The sequence below is a fragment of the Agelaius phoeniceus genome, chromosome 25, assembly GCF_051311805.1.
Source record: "Agelaius phoeniceus isolate bAgePho1 chromosome 25, bAgePho1.hap1, whole genome shotgun sequence".
NCBI lineage: Eukaryota > Metazoa > Chordata > Aves > Passeriformes > Icteridae > Agelaius > Agelaius phoeniceus.
This window is the reverse complement of record NC_135289.1, coordinates 5,280,395-5,299,436: the sequence shown is the minus strand read 5'-3', so window position 1 is coordinate 5,299,436 and position 19,042 is coordinate 5,280,395. Positions and strand designations below refer to the sequence as shown.

Genomic DNA, 19,042 nt, shown 5'->3' with positions numbered 1-19,042 from the left:
CTGTCAGTGAGGACACAGTGGCCCAGAGCACAGGGGGATGGTGCCTGGCGGGGGATGCTCCATCCTCATCACCACAGGGAGGAAGGCAAGGGGTGGCATGGGGAATGCTTCATCCTCACCACCTCAGGGATGAAGGGAAGGGGGAGCAGGTGACAATGTGTCCCTGTCCCCAACACTCCCAGGAGATGTTTGTTTGTGGCCCAGATCGGGCTGGACCAGGCTTCTCCCATCTCTGTGGGGCATTGCCCCCTCTATCCCTGCAGTCTCCCATCCCAGTGCTGCTCATCTGCATCTGGAGCCGGCATTCCTGGGAAAACCCGATGGCGACTAGAAAAACAACAAAGTTTTGAGAAAAAAAAAAAACCTAACCGAGCATGAAAAATAAAAATATTTAAGTAAAACACTGGAGTTGAATTGAGGGGAAGGAGGAAGCGCAGCCCCAGAGGGAAACTGAGGCACAGAAGGGGGTTGTGTGTGCCTTCATGCCTTGGGTTTGGGGGTGCCCAGGGTGATGTGGGAGGGTCAGGGGGCGGATTCCGAGCGGCGGTGGCAGCGGCAGCGCTGGCGGGAGGCCCGGGCACTGAGCCTGCAGCGCTGACGCCACGGGGAGGGGACAGGGGAGGGTCCTGTGCCCGTCCGTCCCAGTCCGTCCCGGTCCGTGCTCTCGCAGAGCGTCGGGCGCGTGTCACCATGGTGGTCACACTGGGCTACTGGGACATCCGTGGGGTGAGTGGCACCGAGGGGTGACAGTGACACACTGGGGACGGGGGTGGGCACGGGGGTGGGCACCGCCGGGGGAGTGTTGGGGGTCCCAGAGCGATGTGGGGGTGCTGGGGGTCCCGGGGTGTGGGGGAGAGGTCCGGGGGGCTGTGGGGTGCCAAAAGCGGGTGCTGTGCCCCCCAGCTGGCCCACGCCATCCGCCTGCTGCTGGAGTACACCGAGACCCCGTACCAGGAGCGCCAGTACCGCCCCGGCCCAGGTGAGGGGGGCACGGGGGTGTGACCACGAATCCCCCCCGCCTCCGCCCCCAACCCCCTCGATCCCGCTCTGTCAGAAGGGGGGGGACGCCCCCCCTTGGCAGCGTGTCCCGCCACCCCCTCCCGCCAGCTCGGGGCTGTCACCTTTGTCCCCCTGTGAAAGGACCTTGACCCCTCTCAGGGCCAGCGGTCTCCCATGTCTGTCCCGGGACGGGTCAGAGGCTGTCCCGGGGCGGGGGGGGGACACTGGGGAACACCCCCAGTGCTGTGGGGCAGAGGGTCTGGGGCGGGGGGGGGACACCCCAATGCCCGCACCCCCCAGTGCTGTGAGTGCCACGAGGGCGGCAGAAGGTCTGGGGGGGGACGGACACCCCCAATGCCCCCAGTGCCCGCACCCCCCAGTGCTGTGGGGCAGAGGGTCTGAGGGGGGGACGGGGACACCCTCAGTGCCCGCACCCCCCCAGTGCTGTGGGTGCCATGAGGGGGGCAGAGGGTCTGGGGGAGCCCCCCCCCCAATCTCTCTGCCCCTCCAGCCCCTGACTATGACCCGAGCGACTGGACCAACGAAAAGGAGAAGCTGGGGCTCGACTTCCCCAACGTAGGTGATGGGGGGGGTGTATGGGGGGTTTAGGGGGGGTCTCCCGGGCTGACCCCCACCCCCGGCACCCGCAGCTCCCGTACCTCATCGATGGCACCACCAAACTGACCCAGAGCAACGCCATCCTGCGCTACATCGCCCGCAAGCACAACATGTGTGAGTGGGGGCGTCCCTATCACTGGGGTTTGTAGGGGGTGGGCTGTGAAAAACGCCAATCGCTTGTTTTTTAAAAGTTTAAAAGTGTAATGATAATAAAAATATAATAAATATAATATAATTAATATAATATAATATAATATAATATAATATAATATAATATAATATAATATAATATTATATTATATTATATTATATTATATTATATTATATTAGTATATAATAGTATAGTATATACTAGTATATAATATATAATATTATATATATAATATTATACTACTGCTATTATAAAAATAACAATATAATTAGAGTAATAATAATTCGGACAATTTGGATTAGGACAATATGGGACAATAAAAACAAAGAGTTATTGGCAGTCCAGGTACCTCTTTCTGGGCAAAATAAGTGTGAAAAAGGACCCACGTTAACAGAGGATTAACCCTTAAAAACAACAGTCTGTTGCATATTCATACACCTCATACATGATACATAAATTCCATTAAAACAAAGGATTCTGTCTGGTCAGTGTCACTTTCTTCCTCCTAATCCTGACGGTGTCTTCAGGACTGAGCAAGGCAGGAAGAAGTTTCTTTCTCCTGATAATGGAGCAATAAATTCCCTTTCTCTGACAGATTCAGGTGTCCTGTGGCTGCTGTCTAGTGCCAGTACTGTCACTGTTAGGCTGGATGTGACACACACATGATCAGGGTCCAAGAACAAAAAAGTTTTTATTCTGCATGTTCTCTATTTTATATACTCTTAACAATGCACACTCTTAAGTCATTAACTACACCACAATAATTTATTATATTCATTGGTGCAGAGCAATTAACGTCAATATAATTAGCAAAAGTTTTACAGAAATTTAATAAGGCACTTATACACATCTACTTAGGCACGTAGTCTAGTTTGCAAAAATTTCATGTATCTTTTCTAATCTGTTTCTATGCTGATGGCCTTGCCTTCTTCCTTGCTATGGATACACTTTAAAATCATCAATTGTTACTTCTATAAACTCAGCTTAGCTTGCAGGCCAGCTGTCAAACCCCTCCACAAGTGCCTCATTCCTTTCTTAAAAAATTATCTCACATACATGGTTTCTATTTTAACATTATGTTATAACCTGAACTATATTTAACACGCTACTTAAAAAATTAATACAGCATAACTTTCTAGCACAACACGTATAATATTAATTTTAATATTTGCAAAAAGCCAATCATAAAATATGCATTTTTCACATGGGCTGACACCTCCCCACCCTGCAGGTGGTGAGACAGAGGAGGAGAAGCAGCGTGTGGACCTGCTGGAAAACCAGCTCATGGATTTGAGGATGAATTTTGTCCGGCTCTGCTACAGCCCTGACTTTGTGAGTGCCCCTGGGGGGGCCACGGGGGGACAGATCCACCCTGTGGTGGTGTTTGAGGGAAGAGATGAGAATCTTGGCTCCATGTTTCAGAAGGCTGATTTATTATTTTATGATATATGTTATATTAAAAGAAAATGCTATACTAAAACTACACTAAAGAAGGAGAAAGGATTTCATCAGAAGGCAAGAAAATAATGATAACAAAATCTTGTGACTGACCAGTCTGAGCCAGCTGACTGTGATTGGCCATTAATTAGAAACAACCACATGAGACCAACCCCAGATGCACCTGTTGCATCCCACAGCAGCAGATAACCATTGTTTGCATTTCATTTCTGAGGCCTCTCAGCTTCTCAGGAGAAAAAATCCTGGCAAAAGGATTTTCCATCAAATAAATCAGTGACATCCCCCCTGTGGGGACACTGAGCCACCCCTGGCACTGGGGCACATCCCTGGCACTGGGGGTGATGCCCCGGGGTTCTGGGGGGAGCAGCCCCCAAACTGTGCCCCCCTGCCCTGCAGGAGAAGCTGAAGCCGGCGTTCCTGGAGCAGCTGCCCAAGAAGCTGCAGGAGCTGTCGCGGTTCCTGGGCTCCCGGCCCTGGTTTGCAGGGCAGAAGGTTGGTGGGGGATGCTGGGGGGTTTTGGGGGGTCCCCTGTGGGGTCTCACCGCCCCTGGCCCTCCCCCAGCTCACCTTCGTGGACTTCCTGGCCTATGATGTGCTGGACCAGCAGCGCATGTTCGTGCCCGAGTGCCCCGAGCTGCAGGGGAACCTGGCGCAGTTCCTGCAGCGCTTCGAGGTGAGCGGGGCCGGGACAGCCCGGGGCCACCGCGGTGTCCCGGCCCCACCTCCGTCCCTGACACTCGGTGTCACCATTCCCCTGCCCGCTGTGCCCTCACCATCCCCAACACCTCAGTGCTGTGTCCTTGTCCCATCCCAAGCCCCGTCCTTAAATCCCCGGTGTTTGTCTCCATCCCATTCCTGTCACCCCTGTGACCCCTGTCCTGACTCCTGGTGTCCCAATCCCTGTCCCTGATGCCCCGGTGTCCCCATCACTGACACCCCAGTGTCCCCATCTCATTCCTGACACTCCAATGTCCCTGTCCCAATTCCTGATGCTTCAGGTTCCATTTCTGTCCCCATCCCTGACCCCCTGGTGTTCTCATTCCTGTCCCCAACACCCCGATGTCCCTGTCCCCATCTCAGCCATCCCAGTCACTTCATCCCTGTCCCAAACACTCCAGTGTCCCTGTCCCCATCCCAGCCACCCCAGTGTCCCTATCCCAGCCACCCCAGTGTCCCCATCCCTGTCCCCAACACCCCAGTGTCCCTTTCCCCATCTCAGACATCCCTGTCCCAAGCACCCTGATGTCCCTGTGCCCATCCCAGCCACCCCGGTGTCCCCACCCCTGTCCCCAACACCCCGGTGTCCCCACCCCTGTCCCCGTGGTGTGTCCCTGTCCCCACGTGTCCCCATGTGTCCCCAGGCCCTGGACAAGGTCTCTGCCTACATGCGCTCGGGGCGCTTCATGAAGACCCCGATTTTCTGGCGCACGGCCAAGTGGTGCAACACCAAGGAGTGAGGGGCTGACCCGCCCTGCGCCCCCAAACCACCCCCAGAGCTCCCCAATAAACCTCGGGGGGCTCCCCCTCCCTTGTCTGTGCCGTGTGGGGTGCCCTGAGCTGCCGAGGGGCTGCGGTGGGAGCTGGGGTGACCCCGCATTTGTGGGGTGACCCCTGGGGGTGTGGGACCCTCCTGGGTCTGGGATGGGGGGAGCCATTCCTGGGGACATCCCCGGGATAAGGGGGACTCCCGTGGAGGCTGTGGGGAGCAAGGTGGGGTCCCCATTCCCCCCAGGATAGTGAGACCCCCCTGCAGGTGAGGGGGGACCCCGATGAAGCTTGAGGGGGGGGGTCACAGAGGGACTCATGGCCCCCAGAACAAGGGGGTTCCCATGGAGTTTGGGGGGTTGCAAATTTCCCCCAGGAAAAGGGGGGACCCCGAAGGAATTTAAAGGGACTGCAGAGGAATTAAAAGGATTTGGAAGGAATTTAAAGGAATTTAAAGGGCTACAGAGCCCTAGAACAAGGGGGTTCCCATGGAGTTTGGGGGGTTGCAAATTTCCCCCAGGAAAAGGGGGAACCCTAAAGGAATTTAAAGGGGCAGCAGAGGAATTTATAGGAATTTAAAGGAATTTAAAGGGGCTGCAAAGGAATTGAAAGGAATTTATAGGAATTTAAAGGAATTTATAGGAATTTAAAGGAATTTAAGAAGCTGCAGAATAAGGCGGCCCCATGGAGTTTGTGGGGTGGCAGTGCCCCCAGAATAAAGTGGTGCCGTGGGGATGGATGGGGTGTGCCACAGAACCCCTCGGATAGGGAGGACCCCCTGGAATTTAGGGGGTCACAAAGCCATGGGCATGGGGAGGGTCACAGAACCCCCTGTTATGGGGGACCCTCCTAAAACTTGGGGTGGCCTCAGACCCCCCAGGATAAGGGGGACCCCCTGGAGTTCGGGGCGCTCACAGAACCCTGCAGACAAGGGGGTTCCCATGACGATGGGAGGGTCGCAGAACTCCCGGGATAAGGGGGAACCCCACGGGGTTTGGGGGTTGTGGAGCCCTCGGGATAGGGGGGGTCCGTGCGGGCGGGGGGGAGGCACAGAACCCTCTGCTAAGGGGGACCCCGCGGAGCCTCGGGATAAAGGGGGATCCCCGGGATGAGGGGGAATCCCGGGATAAGGGGAAGTCCCGGGATAAGGGGACCCCCCAGGGATAAGGGGGACCCCCCCAGGGATAAGAGGGTTCCGTGCGGAGGGGGGGGAGTCACAGAATCCTCGGCTAAGGGGGACCCCGGGGAGCTTGGGGGGGCGCGGAGCCCTGGGATAAGGGGGGGTAAGGGGGAACCCCCGGGATAAGAGGGATCCGATAAGGGGAAGCCCCAGGATAAGGGGAAGTCCCGGGATAAGAGGGACCCCTGGGATAAGGGGGACCCCCGTGGAATCCGGTCCCGTTAAGCCCCGCCCCCAACGCCCCGCCCCCATGTGGGCGTGTCCGTGTCACGGGGGGGGCGGGGCAGCGATCGCGCGGCCATGGCGGTGTTGGGGTACTGGGACATCCGCGGGGTGAGCGGGGACCCGACAGCCCCGGGACAGCCCCGGGACAGCCCCGCGCGGGGCAGGGGCTGCGCGCACCCCAAAGGCGCCTCCGGGGGTGCCCCTGCGGTTTTTGGGGGGATTTAAGGGGTTTTCGGGGTTCCCCTCGGTTATTTGGGGGGTTTCGGGGGGTCCCTTTGGTATTTCGGGGATGTTCGGGGGGGTTTGTGGGGTCCCTGCTGGTTTCGGGGGTGGGGGCTGTGGTGGTTCCGCTGCACTCGGGTGGGGGCTTGGGGGGGCTCTGGGGTTCCCTTTTGGCTTGGGGGGGGCTCTGGGGTTCCCTTTTGGCTTGGGGGGGCTCTGGGGACCCCTCTGAGCCTTTAGGGGGCAGCCAGGGGTCTGTGGGGGGTCCCACTGATCTTGTGGGGGGATGCGGGAGGTCCCTTTGGGCTTGTGGGGGTCTCCGGGGGTCTCCCCTGGCTTTTGGGGGTTTGTGGGGAGTTTCGGGGGTCTCCTGTGTCTTTGGGGCAGTTGTGGGGTTCCCTCTGGTGTTTTGGGGGAGGCGGCTCTGGCCCCTCCTCCACCCCCACTCCTCATTAGCACATTCCTAATGAGCTCTAATGAGGCTCCCTCATTAGTCTTTGGGGGCGAGCCTTGGGGGGCTCTGACGAGTCCGTGGGGGTCCCTCTGGTGTTTTGGGGGGGTCTTGGGCTGCCCTCCTAACCTTGGGAGGAGCTGTGGGAGCCCCTCTGGTGTTTGCGGGGTCTGTGGGGACCCTCAGGTGTTTTGGGGAAGCTGTGGGAGGTCTCCTTGAACTTTTGGGGGTGGTCTGGGATGAATTGTGGGGTCCTGCTGCACTTGGGGGTGGGAGGATGTTGCTTTGGGGGGGGGGGGGGGGGGGGTCCCCCTGTGCAGGGGGTGCTGACTGGGGGTGCTAGGCAGGGGGTGCAGTTTGCCCTGCCCTGTGCCTCGGTTTCCCCCTGTGTGAGGCAGCTGCAGGCTCACGTTTGGGGGCTGTTTTTGGGGTGTCTCACTGATCCCCCGCCCCAGCTCGCCCACGCCATCCGCCTGCTCCTGGAGTACACCGAGACACCCTATGAGGACAAACTCTACAGCTGTGGGGAAGGTGAGGGGGCTCAGGGGGTCCCCACACCACCCTCAGCCTCTTTTGGGGCTTTTAGGGGGACACAACAACCCCAAACCCCCCCTTCCCTTGCAGCTCCCAACTATGATAAGAGCCAATGGATCAATGAGAAGGAGAAGCTGGGGCTGGACTTCCCCAACGTAGGTGTCAGGGGCTGGGGGGGCTGGGGCTGTCTGGCTGTCCTGGTGTCCCCATGTCCCTCTGTCCCCATGTCCCTCTGTCCCTCCAGCTGCCCTACTTCATCGATGGCCCCACCAAACTGACTCAGAGCAACGCCATCCTGCGCTACATCGCCCGCAAGCACAACATGTGTGAGTGGGGGAGAGGGATGGGAGTGAGCTTGGAGTGGGGTTAAAGCTGGGGTTGGAGTGGGCTGGGAGTGGGGCTGGAGTTGGATTAAATTGGGGCTTGGAGTGGGGCTGGAGTTAGGGCTGGAGTGGGTTTAGAGTTGGGATTGGAGTTGAGATGGGAGTGGGATTCAAACTGGGATTGGACCTGGGATTGCAGTGGGATTAAATTTGGGATTAGAGTGGAGCTGGAGTGGGTTTGGAGTTAGGCTGGAGTGGGCGTGAAGTGGGATTAAAGCTGGGGCTGGAGTGGGATTGGAGTTAGGCTGGAATGGGCTTGGAGTGGGATTGGAGTTGGGGTTAAATTTGGGATTGGAGTGGGTTTGGAGTTAGGGCTGGAGTGGGATTGGAGTGGGGGTTGGAGTGGGATTAAAACTGAGATTGGAGTGGGACTGGAGTGGGCTTGGAATTTGGATTAAATTTGGGATTGGAGTGGGGCTGGAGTTGGATTAAATTTAGGGTTGGAGTGGGTTTGGAGTTGGGCTGGAGTGGGATTGGAGTGGGATTAAAACTGGGTTTGGAGTGGGGCTGGAGTTGGATTAAGTTTGGGCTTGGAGTGAGGTTGGAGTTGGATTGAAGTTGGGGTTGGAGTAGGGTTGGAATTGAGTTGAGGTTGGAGTAGGGTTAGTCTTAGGGTTGGGTTGGGAGCTGGAATTGGAGTTTGGTTGGAGTTGGGATTGGAGTAGGGCTGGAATTGAATTGGGATTCAGTTGGGCTTGGTTTGGGGCTGGAGCTGGACTGGGGTGCAGGTTGGAGCTTAAAGGGACCCACAGACAGGAGTGGGGCTGGGGTCAGGGAGGGTTTGGGCCCCCAGTGCTGACCCCCCTGTGCAGGTGGTGAGACAGAGGAGGAGATCCTGCGTGTGGACATGCTGGAGAACCAGATCATGGATTTCCGCATGAGCCTTGTCATGGTCTGCTACAACCCTGACTTTGTGAGTGTCCTGCAGGCTGGGGGACCCCGTGCCAGCACTGGGGACCCCAGATTGGGAGGGTGCTCCCCAGGGTGGCAGTCTGGGGCTGCCCATCCTCACCCCTTCCCTCCTCCCTCAGGAGAAGCTCAAGCCGGGCTACCTGGAGCAGCTCCCGGGGAAACTGAAGCTCTTCTCCAACTTCCTGGGGGACAGAAAGTGGTTTGCAGGGGAGAAGGTACTGCCAGGGCTCCTGAGGGGGCTGAGGGGCTGGGGAGGGGGTTTGTCCTCACTGTGTCCCCCCGATGTCCCCAGCTGACCTTCGTGGACTTCCTCATGTTCGACGTGCTGGATCAGAACCGCATCTTTGAGCCCAAGTGCCTGGAGCCCTTCAAGAATCTCAAGGACTTTGTGGAGCGCTTTGGGGTGAGCAGGGGCACCCCGAAGTCACCCCTGGGTGGGGCTGCCGTGGTGGGGGCACCCCTGACCCTCTGTGTGTGTCCCCAGGCTCTGGAGAAGGTGGCTGCCTACTTGAAGTCCAGCCGTTTCCAGAAGATGCCCATCAACAACAAAATGGCCAAGTGGGGCAACAAGAACTTGTAGGAGCTCAGCTCGGGGCTCAGAGGGTGGGGGGAGTCCTAACCCAGCCCCTCCAGCACCCTCCACCCTTGGGGGGGGGACAGCACCACTGGCATGACGCCCCCCAAGGCAATAAATCATTTTTAGATGTGGCACCCTGAGCCCCCACAGGCCTTGTGGTGTTGGGGGTCACCTTAGTGCCCCCCACCTGTGGCCAGGGGGTTGGTGGGTGTCAGGTGAGGGGGGATCCCTGCCCCAAGGGGGGTCCCTGCCCCATGGGACCCAGTCCCCAGTGTGGCTGGGTTGGTTTGGGGCAGGAGCTCAGCCTGGTGCTGTTCCCAGGGTAAAGGAGCCCCGCGGCTCCCTTCTTCCCGCCCCCGCTCCTCATTAGCACATTCCTAATGAGCTTTAATGAGGCAGCCCTGACAAAGGCCGGGGGGGAGGGAGGGAGCGTTGGTGCCCTGCCACCCACCCAGGGTGCTGAGCGGGGTGGGCTGGGGACAGCCCTGTCCCCGGGGCCCCTCGCTGCCATCGGCTCGCCGAGATGGGGACCAGGGATGTGCCTTGGGTGCTGCAGGGGGTGAAATGATAGGTCCCCCTTCCTGCCCTTGGCCCTATCCCCCTGGTCCCTATTCCCCTATTCCCCTGGTCCCTATTCCCCTGGTCCCTATTCCCCTTGTCCCTATCCCCCTATTCCCCTGGTCCTTATCCCCCTATTCCCCTTGTCCCTATTCCCCTATTCCCCTGGTCCCTATTCCCCTTGTTCCTCTCCCTGCCCTGTCCCTATTCCCCTTGGCCCTATCCCCCTATTCCCCTAGTCCCTATTCCCCTATTCCCCTTGTTCCTCTCCCTGCCCTGGTCCCTATTCCCCTGGTCCCTATTCCCCTTGTTCCTCTCCCTGCCCTGGTCCCTATTCCCCTGGTCCCTATTCCCCTATTCCCCTGGTCCCTATTCCCCTTGTTCCTCTCCCTGCCCTGTCCCTATTCCCCTGGTCCCTATTCCCCTATTCCCCTGGTCCCTATCCCCCTATTCCCCTTGTCCCTCTCCCTGCCCCGGGGTGCCCCCCAGACTCTGCACACCCCTCTGCTGGCACTTTTATTTTCCACATCAGTCGCTTTACATTTTGGGGGTGCAAAGTCCCTTCGCGGCGCCCGAGCCCGCCGGGGGGGGTGCCTGCCCCCCTCCTTCCTTTGGGGGGGCCGTTCTCTGCCTTGGGGGGCCAGGCGGGATGTTGGGAGTGGGTTCGCCCCCAGGTCCAGCCGTTCCCAGGGTGCTCCCTCCGGGGCGGGGACGTGATGGGGACATCGGCGTGGCCTCGGTGGCTCAGTCCCTGGGACCGATCTGCGGAGAAGGGGATGAGAGGGGAGGGGGCGTGGGGATGAGGGTCCCTCCCCCCATGGCCAGCCCGAGCCCGGGGGTCCCACACGCATGAGTGAGGAGGGGCCGGGGGTCCCACAGCCACAGGGACACCCTGGGCCGGGAGGTCCCCCAAGGTCGGGCCGGGGGTCCCGAGATGGGTGGGGGTACGGGGGTACGGGGGTGGGAGTGCTCACCCCCAGGGATGTCCTGATCGGGGACAGCTTGAAGAGGATCCTGCGCCACTCCTCGGGACAGACCCCTCGCAGCTCGGCCGGGCTCATCTGCAGCAGTTCGTGTCCCCGCAGCACCCCCAGGGTCCGCACCGTGCTGGGATGGGGGGCGCAGGGGTGAGCCGGGCTCGCCCCCAGCCCCAAATGGACCCAGGCGGGTTCTGGGCGGGGGAGGGGGGCTCAAGGGACCACCTACATCCGCGAGAAGCCCTTGTCCATCAGCCAGGCTGTCACCTCTGCCGGGGAGGAGCTGGGGTGCAGGGTGGGGGGACTGTCCTGCAGCGGGGGACACAGGGAGGGGACAAAGGGAGGGGACGTGGCGGTACCGCCGGCCACCCCCTGCTGGGGGGGGGTTAAGAGGGGAAGGGATGGGAGAGGGGAAGGGATGGGAGAGGGGTCCCCCACCTGTCTGGAGCTGTGCCCCGGCTCCGGGAGGGGCTCCAGGATGTTGCCAGGCACGTGTCCCCTGTCCCCCCGCTCGTCCTGCACCAGCCACCACTTCCTCTGCTGGTCCAGGACCTGGGCAGGTGACAAGGGGGGGCAGCTGGAGGGCAGGACCGCGGGGTCCCGACTGTGTCCCCCACCCAAGGAGGTGCCGCCCCGCTCCCACCTGCAGCGTGTCCCCCTTCCTGACGCTCAGCTCCCGCGAGTTCCTGGCCTGGAAGTCGTACAGGGCTCGGACCAGCCCCTGGGCAGGGAGCGGGGATCTGGCGGTGGGAAGGGGCTGCATCAGTGCCCAGATCCTGCCCCGAGCCTCCGCAGGCCAGGGACAGGGGCACACTCACTCCTGGCCGGGATGGTCCCTCCAGGCGCTGCCCGGTGCCTGTGCGGGGGGCAGGGACCGGGAAGGTCGCGACTGAACTGGGGAAACTGAGGCAGGCGCTGGGGTGTCCTGGAGGCTCCCCCGGCGCTCCTGCTCCATCACGGGGGGCAGCCACCCGTCCGAAAAAACCGGGGTGTACGCGGGCACCCGGTCGCTGTTGGGGTACTCGGGCCTACAACATCGGGGGGGAGGCACCGCGGTGAGCGCTGGGACCCCCCCTCAAATCCAGAGCGCCCTTTGTCGGTGTCGGGGGCTGGAGCCCACCTGGATTTGTTCCAGGCGGTGCCGAGGCTCTTCCAGACGCCGTAATCGTCATCGCTCAGGGTCTCCTCGAGGAGCTGCAGCGCCTCGGGCAGGAGCAGCGGGCTCTGCACGGCCGGGGCCAGCCCGGGGCTGGGGCAGTGCCCGAGCACCTGCAGGGCACCGGGATGGGGGATTGAGGGGTGATCCCCACCCGTGTCACGCATTTCGGGGCGTGGGACCCGCTCTGGGGGCACTCACGAAGGACAGAGCTGAGAAGATGAGGCGCAGCAGCTCGGGGGGATCCGGCTCCCGCACGTAGGGGTGGCTCCGTCCCTATGGGGGGGTGGAAGGTGTGCCCACGGAGCCCCCCTGTCCTCACACAGCCCCCCAGCCCCGCGGAGCCCCCCCTGTCCTCACACAGCCCCACAGAGCCTCCCCAGCCCCACAGAGCCTCCCCAGCCCCACAGGGCCCCCCCTGTCCTCACACAGCCCCCACAGAGCCCCCCCTGTCCTCACACAGCCCCCCAGCCCCATGGAGCCCCCCCTGTCCTCACACAGCCCCCCCCAGCCACACAGAGCCCCCCCTGTCCTCACACAGCCCCCCCAGCCCTACAGAGTCCCCCAGCCCACCCCCACCTCTCATCCCTACACAGACCCTTGTCCCCATATGGCCCCTCCACCCCACAGCGCCCCTCGGCTCACCCACACCTCCCTCACCCCACAGAGCCCCACATTCTCATGCAATCCCCCATCCCCACACCCCCCTATTCCCACTGAGCCCCCCCCCCCATCCCCAGAGCCCCCCTTTCCCCACACAGCCCCCCCCAATTCCCATTTAGCCCCTTCCCCACATCCCCCCACCCCCAGCCGCCCCATCCAGCCCTACCAACGCCACCTACCAAGAGGTTGAGGGCGTATTTCACCTTCTGGAAGAAGTCCGTGTACTCATCCTTTGGGGGCAGCGCTGGAGGGGCACAGCTGGGGCTGGCACCGGGCTGGGCACCGGGCTGGGCACACCGGCACCCGAGCAGCCCCCGGGGACCCTCCCCTCCCTTCCCACCTGGCTTCTTCAGCTTCTTCTTCGTGCTGGCCGAGCTCAGCGCCGTTTTCAGCCGGCCCACGAAGAGCTCCAGGTCTCCCAGGACGTGGTTGAGGACCTCCTGTGGGTGCGGGGGGCGGTGGGTGCTGGGTGGGAGCCCGTCAGGGGTGAGGGGTCGGTCGGGTGGGCACTTACAACGTCCCGGTCCGCCTCGGGCACGGCCTGGCCGGGGGCTCGGCCCCGGGACACCTCCGGGAGCTGCGGCGCACCTGGGGACATCCCCAGCGTCACCGCTGCTCTGGGGAAACTGAGGCACGGCGCGCTCCCTCCCTGCCCCGGCCCCGACTCACGGTGATCCGAGGAGAGCGGCCCCCGCCAGGCCGGCGGGTGGGGGTCGGGCTCGGGGGGCTCTGCCCAGCGCTCCGGGGCCGCGTACGGGGGGGCCGGGCTGGGCGGCAGGTCCGGGGGGCTGCGGGGGCAGCGGGGAGGGAGGGGAGCAGAGGCTGAGCTGAGCCCCCCCCCAGCTTGGGGCGGCTGTACCGGGGTGGGGGGGACAGAGGGTGAGCTGAGCACGGGGGGGTTGTACGGGATGGGGGACAGGGGTCTGTGTGTGGGGCAGGAGCGGGGCTGGCTCCGGGAGTGGGGTCTGGGGTCTGTGGGTGTGGGGGAGGAGGAGGAGGCCAGTGATGGGAAATGGGGTGGGGGGCGCTCTGTGCCCGTGGGGATGAGGGGACGCCGAGCTCGTGGGTGCCGGGGGGGGCGTCTGTGCCCACGGGGATGAGGAAGAGGGGGTGGGAGGGGAACTGAGCCCGTGGATGGGATGGGGGGTCGGGCCCATGGGTGGGGCAGGATGGGGGGGCTGAGCCCATGGATGGGGTGGGGCAGGATGGGGGGGCTGAGCCCATGGATGGGGTGGGGGGGTTGTGTTTATGGGGTGGGGCAGGATGGGGGGGGTTGTGTTCATGGGGTGGGGCAGGATGGGGGGGCTGTGTTCATGGGCAGGGGCAGGATGGGGGTTTGTGTTTTTGGGGTGGGGCAGGATGGGGGGGCTGAGCCCTGGATGGGGTGGGGAGGTTGTGTTTATGGGGTGGGGCAGGATGGGGGGTTGTGTTTATGGGGTGGGGCAGGATGGGGGAGCTGAGCCCTGGATGGGGTGGGGGGGTTTGTGTTTATGGGGTGGGGCAGGATGGGGGGTTGTGTTTATGGGGTGGGGGGGTTTGTGTTCATGGGGTGGGGCAGGATGGGGGCGCTGAGCCCATGGATGGTGTCGGGGGTTTGTGTTCATGGGGTGGGGCAGGATGGGGGCGCTGAGCCGGGAGCTGGGGCGCTGGGAAAAGGGCCCCCCCTCACCCCTCAGGTGGGGCCGTGTCTCTGCCCACAGGCAGGGGGGACTCTGGGGGGCTTTGGGACCACAAGGAGACCCCACCGCCAGACTCACCACAACTTTGGGGAGCGAGACTTTGGCCCCGGCCGAGCTGTGTCCAGGGAGGGGCCGCAGAGCCACTTACCCCCCATACCTGTGCCTGTAGCGATTGCTCTGCTCCTCCTTCCTCTGCCTCAGCACCTTCTCCAGGCTGCTCCTCAGCGTCTCTGCCTGGCACGGAGCCGCTGCAGTCAGAGCCCGTCCCGGGGGGCTGCCCCCCGTTTTTCCCCGCTCAGGGCTCACCCCCAGGCGCTCGCACTGGAAGAGCAGCACGCTGCTTCTCGCCGGGTTCCTCTCCTGGACGCTGATGGCCAGCACGGCGTTGTCCAGCCCGGCGGAGCATCCCTGCACGCTTCCCAGCGGGAACGCCTCCAGCTCCTCCTGCGCGGCGGAACACGGGGGATCAGTGGCTAGGAAAGGGTTAAAGGGGTGCGGGGGGATTGTGGGGTCGGGGTTGTGGGGTGTGAGGTTTCATGGGGGTGCTGGGGTGGCACAGGAGGGGGATAGCAGGGTTTGGGGAAGGGCTGTGGGTGCCAGGCTGGGGGGTGCCCAGATTGGGGGTGCCCGGGCTGTAGGAGCTGCCAGGGTGGGGAGCAGTGGGGTGGGCTGGGGGTGGGGGATACCTGGACAGGGGGCGGCCGGGATTTGGGGGTTCCCATAGGCAGGGGGTGCCAAGATTTGGGGGTTCCCATAGCCAAGGAATACCGGGATTTGGGGGTTCTGTAGCCAGGGGGTGCCAGGATTCAGGGGATACTCTGGCCAGGGGACACCAGAATTTGGAGGTTCCAAATTCCAGGAAGTGCCAGGGTTTGGGGGGTTCCATAGCCAGGGGGTGCCAAGATTTCGGGGTTCAGTAGCCAGGGGGTGCCAGGATTTAGGGGATGCCCTGGCCAGGGGGTACCGGGGTTTCCCATAGCCAGGGGGCATCTGGGATTTGGGGTTCCCCATAGCTAGGGGGTGCCAGGATTCAGGGGATACCTTGGCCACGGATGCCGGAATTTGGGGTTCCCATATCCAGGGGGTACCGGGGTTTGGAGGGTTCTATAGCCAGGGGGTACCGGGGTTTGGGGGTTCCATAGCCAGGGGGTGCCAGGATCCAAGGGATGCCCTGGCCAGGAGGTATCACATAGCCAGGAGGAGTCTAGGATCTGGGAGTTTCCATAGTCAGGGGTCCCAGGATTTAGGGGATACCGGGATTCAGGGGCTTCTCATAGCCCAGGGGGCGTCTGGGATTTGGGGTTCCCCATAGCCTGGGGGTGCCAGCATTCAGGGGATACCCTGGCCAGAGATTTGGGGGTTCTCATAGCCCAGGGAGTGCCAGCATTCAGAGGATGCCCTGTCCGGGGGGGTTTGGGGGTTACCTTGCTCTCCACATCGCTCAGCACCAGCTCCTGGTCCGTGAGCTCCAGGATGACGTCCTGGCCCCAGATCCGGCCCTGCTCCTGCAGCTCCCTCAGGCGCCTCAGGGAATCCTCGGCGCTGCGCAGCTCCCGCTCCAGGGGCACCGTCAGCAGGTGCTGGGGGGGACAGGGGGTCACACGGTGTCACACGGTGTCACACGGGCCCCTGGCAAGACCGGGGGGCGCGGGGCACTTTGGGGGGGCTTCTACCTCAACGTGGTGCTGGAAATCGTTGTGGAGCTTGAGCAGGGTCTGCCCGTAGTCCTTGCGCTGGTCTGAGGGAACAGGCAGGGTGAGGGGACAGGGACGAGCTGGGGGGGGCCTGAAGGGGTTTTTGGGGTGCAGCCCTCACTCACTGTAAATGCCCTTCCCGGTGAGGCGGGCGAAGCTGTTGGAATGTCGGAGCGGGGCCCTGTCGTCATACTCGCTCCTGGACGGACAGACGGACATTGACGCGCCCTGTCCCCCTGTCCCGCCCAGCCCTCGGGGTGCCCAGGGTGGCGCTCACCGGGAGGGGCTGCTGCTCCAGCGGCCGACGGGGTCTCCCATCCTGCCGGGGAGCAGCCAGAGCGTCTCGGTCCTGCTGTGGGGTCCTGGGCACGGTCCTTGTGTCACCCCCGATGTGTCCCCAAGCCCCCAGCCCGGGCGGTGCCCTGGCTCAGGTGACCGCCCCGACCCTCCCTCCCCAGTCCCCCCGCTCCATCCCGGTCCCCCGTCCCCCCCTTGTCCCGAGATGGGGTCGCTGTCCCCGGGGTGTCCCCGCTCACCTCGCTGCTGGCTCTGCTGCTCGGGCCGTGCCTGCGGACGGTGACAGGGCAGGGGACAGGGCTTGTCACCGGCACCGCACCCAGCTGCTCTTTGCCCTCTCGTTAAAGCGGGGGAGGGACGCTGGGGACACGAGCACCTGGCACCGCCACCACCTCCGCAATCACCCTGGCACCCCCACCCGCGGCAGGGCGTGCTGGCCCCGGGGCATCCAGCGGGGAATGAGGTCCAGGCTGTCCCCAAGGTCCCCCGCCCCGGGGCTGGGCGGTGGTGACGTCCCGCAGGCAGGCAGGGACCTGTCACCCTGTCACCCTGTCACCCTGTCACCCTGTCACCCTGTCACCCTGTCACCCTGTCACGCTGTCACCCTGTCACCCGCAGGACTCTGTGCCCTTGGCCGCAGGGCGAGCCCGGACTCACCCCAAAGCTGTCACTGCCCGGCAAATCCTCCCAGGGTGGTTTGTAGCCAGGCCGGGGCTGGGGCCGGGGTGAGGGTCCAGGATTTGGGTGAAGGATGGATGCAGGAATCATCATCCCCAGAGCCGTGGGGTCCGCTTGGCCGGGGGGACACGGGGTGGCCGGGGGGACACGGGGTGGCCGGGTCGTGTCTCTGGGGTTGGAGTGACCCGCTGAGCCACCTCTCCCGGCACAGGGTTGTGAGGTTTGGGTTCATTTTAAGCCTTTTGGCTTCTCCGGTACAATTTAGGCGGTGATGGATCAGCTGGGCCGTGTCCCCTGTGTCCCCGAGGGTCCCATTTGTGCTCCCCAGTCTCCCAGGCTGTCACATCCCTGCTCACCTCCTCTCTGCTTTTTTTCCCCAGGTCTGCGGACCAAACCGACCCCACCACGGGGGACCCTGGCGTCCCCCAGTGTTACACGGAGCAGGCGACCCCCTTGGGGAGTGTTCAGGGACAGCGGACAGACACTCACGGGCCGAACCGGGGGGAGCGGGTATTGGGGAGCCGGGAATTCCCCCCAAGGGGCGCCGGTCGTGCCTCAGTTTCCCCGGCCGGGGAGGGGCAGGGTGCAGTCCCCACTGCGGCCACGAGGGGGCAGCACGTTCCCGCGGCCCCCGCTGTGTCAACCCCCCCCCCCCCCCCCCCCCAAGCGTGTCACCCCTCCCGAGGTGTCACCCCCAGATGTGGGACCGCCCCCGGGTGTGTCACCCCCAGATGTGGGACCGCCCCCAGGTGTGTCACCCCCACATGTGCCACCCCGCATGAGGAGCAGCAGATGTGTGGGACCCCCCCAGGTGTGCCCTCCCCCCAGGTGTGTCACCCCCCTAGATGTGTCACCCCTCCAGATGTGCCGTCCCCAGACGTGTCACCCCCCAGATGTGGGACCTCCCCACATTGTCACCCCCCCCAGACGTGTCACCCTCAGATCTGTCCCCCCAGATGTGCCCCCCCCAGGTGTGTCACCCCCCCAGATGTGCGACCCTGCACGGGGGGAGCGCCAGATGTGGGACCCCTCGCCAGATGTGCAGCCCCTCAGAGGTGCAGCCGTCCCTGGATGGGGATCCCCAGGTGTGTGACACTCCCCAGATGTGCGATCGATTCCCCGAGGTGTGCAGCCCCCCCCAGATGTGCGGGGTCCCTGGTGCTGCCAGCGCCTCTGACACCACCCTGGCGCTGGGGACGTTTGGGTGACACTCTTGGGTGGCACAAGGGGCCGCCTGTGGTCCCCGTGGGAGATTTCGGGTTGCATCCCCTCAAAAGCCAAACCCCCCCCCGATTTACTGCCGTGCCCCCCCCGACAGGGACAGAGCTCGCCCCGCCCCCTCCCAGCTCCTCCCAGTCACCCCACTGGGTAAACTGGGAACGGCCCCGGCTGTAGATTCACTCCAAACCCCGTTGTTATTGTTTTTCTCCTCAATTCCCAGTCAGAGGCAGCAACTCCCTGCGCACCCCCAGCCCAGCTGTGCCCCCCAGGCTCGGGAAGCCCCCAGGGGACACCAACCCCCCCAGGGAGGGGCTCGGAGCCTTCTGGAGACTCAGAAATCTTTTCCCATTTCAGGAAATCTTTTCCCGTTTCAGGAAATCTTTTCCCGTTTCAGCTTTGGGGACCCCCAGCATCAAAACGTGCAGAATCTGTGAGTTGACCCCAAAGCGCAGCTTCTTTAGGGAGGGAAATGGCCTCAAGCTGCGCCCCTGCTCTGCTCCTGGGGAGGGGACAGCGGTGGGGACATCACCGTGTCCCGCTGGGGACACCACGGGGCATTCTGGGGGTTCGCCAGGCACAGGGGCACCACAGAGCAGCAGGGCCCGGAATTCCCGGTGACACATCGCTCCCGGCCAGGTGCCATGAGGGGCCGGGAAGCAGCTGCGGTGGCTCCGGGGGCTGGGTGCCAGCCAGGGACAGACAAACCGCCAGCCAGCCTGGATCCGTCCTCACGTCACCAGCCCGGGCTGCGGTGTACCCGCATCTGTCACCTAATTGCTGGGGACCAGCGTCTCTTCGTCATTTGGGGATGGCTGGGGACGTTTAACCCCTCAGGGGCTGGGGAATTGTTGGGTCAGAGTCCCCGGGTGAGAGCAGTGCTGGCCGTGGCACGGATTTCGTGGCACAAAGCTCAGCCCAGGGTGG

General features: G+C 62.8%; 2 protein-coding genes across 5 annotated transcripts; one reads left to right on the top strand and one right to left on the bottom strand.

Moving 5' to 3' along the window:
* The first annotated feature begins 580 nt into the window (after positions 1-580).
* LOC129130311 (glutathione S-transferase 2) lies at positions 581-9,329 on the top strand. 4 transcript variants are annotated; one of them, XM_077190603.1, is made up of 14 exons: positions 584-726; positions 904-979; positions 1,511-1,575; positions 1,650-1,731; positions 3,000-3,100; positions 3,623-3,718; positions 3,789-3,899; positions 7,245-7,320; positions 7,414-7,478; positions 7,568-7,649; positions 8,519-8,619; positions 8,738-8,833; positions 8,911-9,021; positions 9,103-9,329. In XM_077190603.1, the coding sequence occupies exons 1-14, from the start codon at positions 691-693 to the stop codon at positions 9,196-9,198; spliced, it is 1,194 nt and encodes a 397-aa protein (XP_077046718.1). In that variant the 5' UTR covers positions 584-690; the 3' UTR covers positions 9,199-9,329. The 4 variants fall into 4 exon arrangements, with proteins under 4 accessions (XP_054504665.2, XP_054504664.2, XP_077046718.1 ...); XM_054648690.2 differs by lacking the exons at positions 7,245-7,320; positions 7,414-7,478; positions 7,568-7,649; ... (2 more) ...; positions 8,911-9,021; positions 9,103-9,329 and adding an exon at positions 4,017-4,533 and having other exon boundaries at positions 581-726; XM_054648689.2 differs by lacking the exons at positions 7,245-7,320; positions 7,414-7,478; positions 7,568-7,649; ... (2 more) ...; positions 8,911-9,021; positions 9,103-9,329 and adding an exon at positions 4,588-4,760 and having other exon boundaries at positions 582-726.
* A 944-nt stretch (positions 9,330-10,273) lies between these two features.
* EPS8L3 (EPS8 signaling adaptor L3) lies at positions 10,274-16,141 on the bottom strand. Its single transcript, XM_077190448.1, has 17 exons — positions 16,048-16,141; positions 15,902-15,966; positions 15,653-15,808; positions 14,535-14,672; positions 14,386-14,462; positions 13,219-13,631; positions 13,064-13,137; positions 12,890-12,989; positions 12,729-12,793; positions 12,088-12,162; positions 11,851-11,999; positions 11,549-11,758; positions 11,374-11,470; positions 11,169-11,282; positions 10,960-11,039; positions 10,728-10,860; positions 10,274-10,515 (listed from the first exon to the last, which is right to left on the bottom strand). The coding sequence occupies exons 1-17, from the start codon at positions 16,139-16,141 to the stop codon at positions 10,498-10,500; spliced, it is 2,058 nt and encodes a 685-aa protein (XP_077046563.1). The 3' UTR covers positions 10,274-10,497.
* Between the last annotated feature and the right edge of the window lie 2,901 nt (positions 16,142-19,042).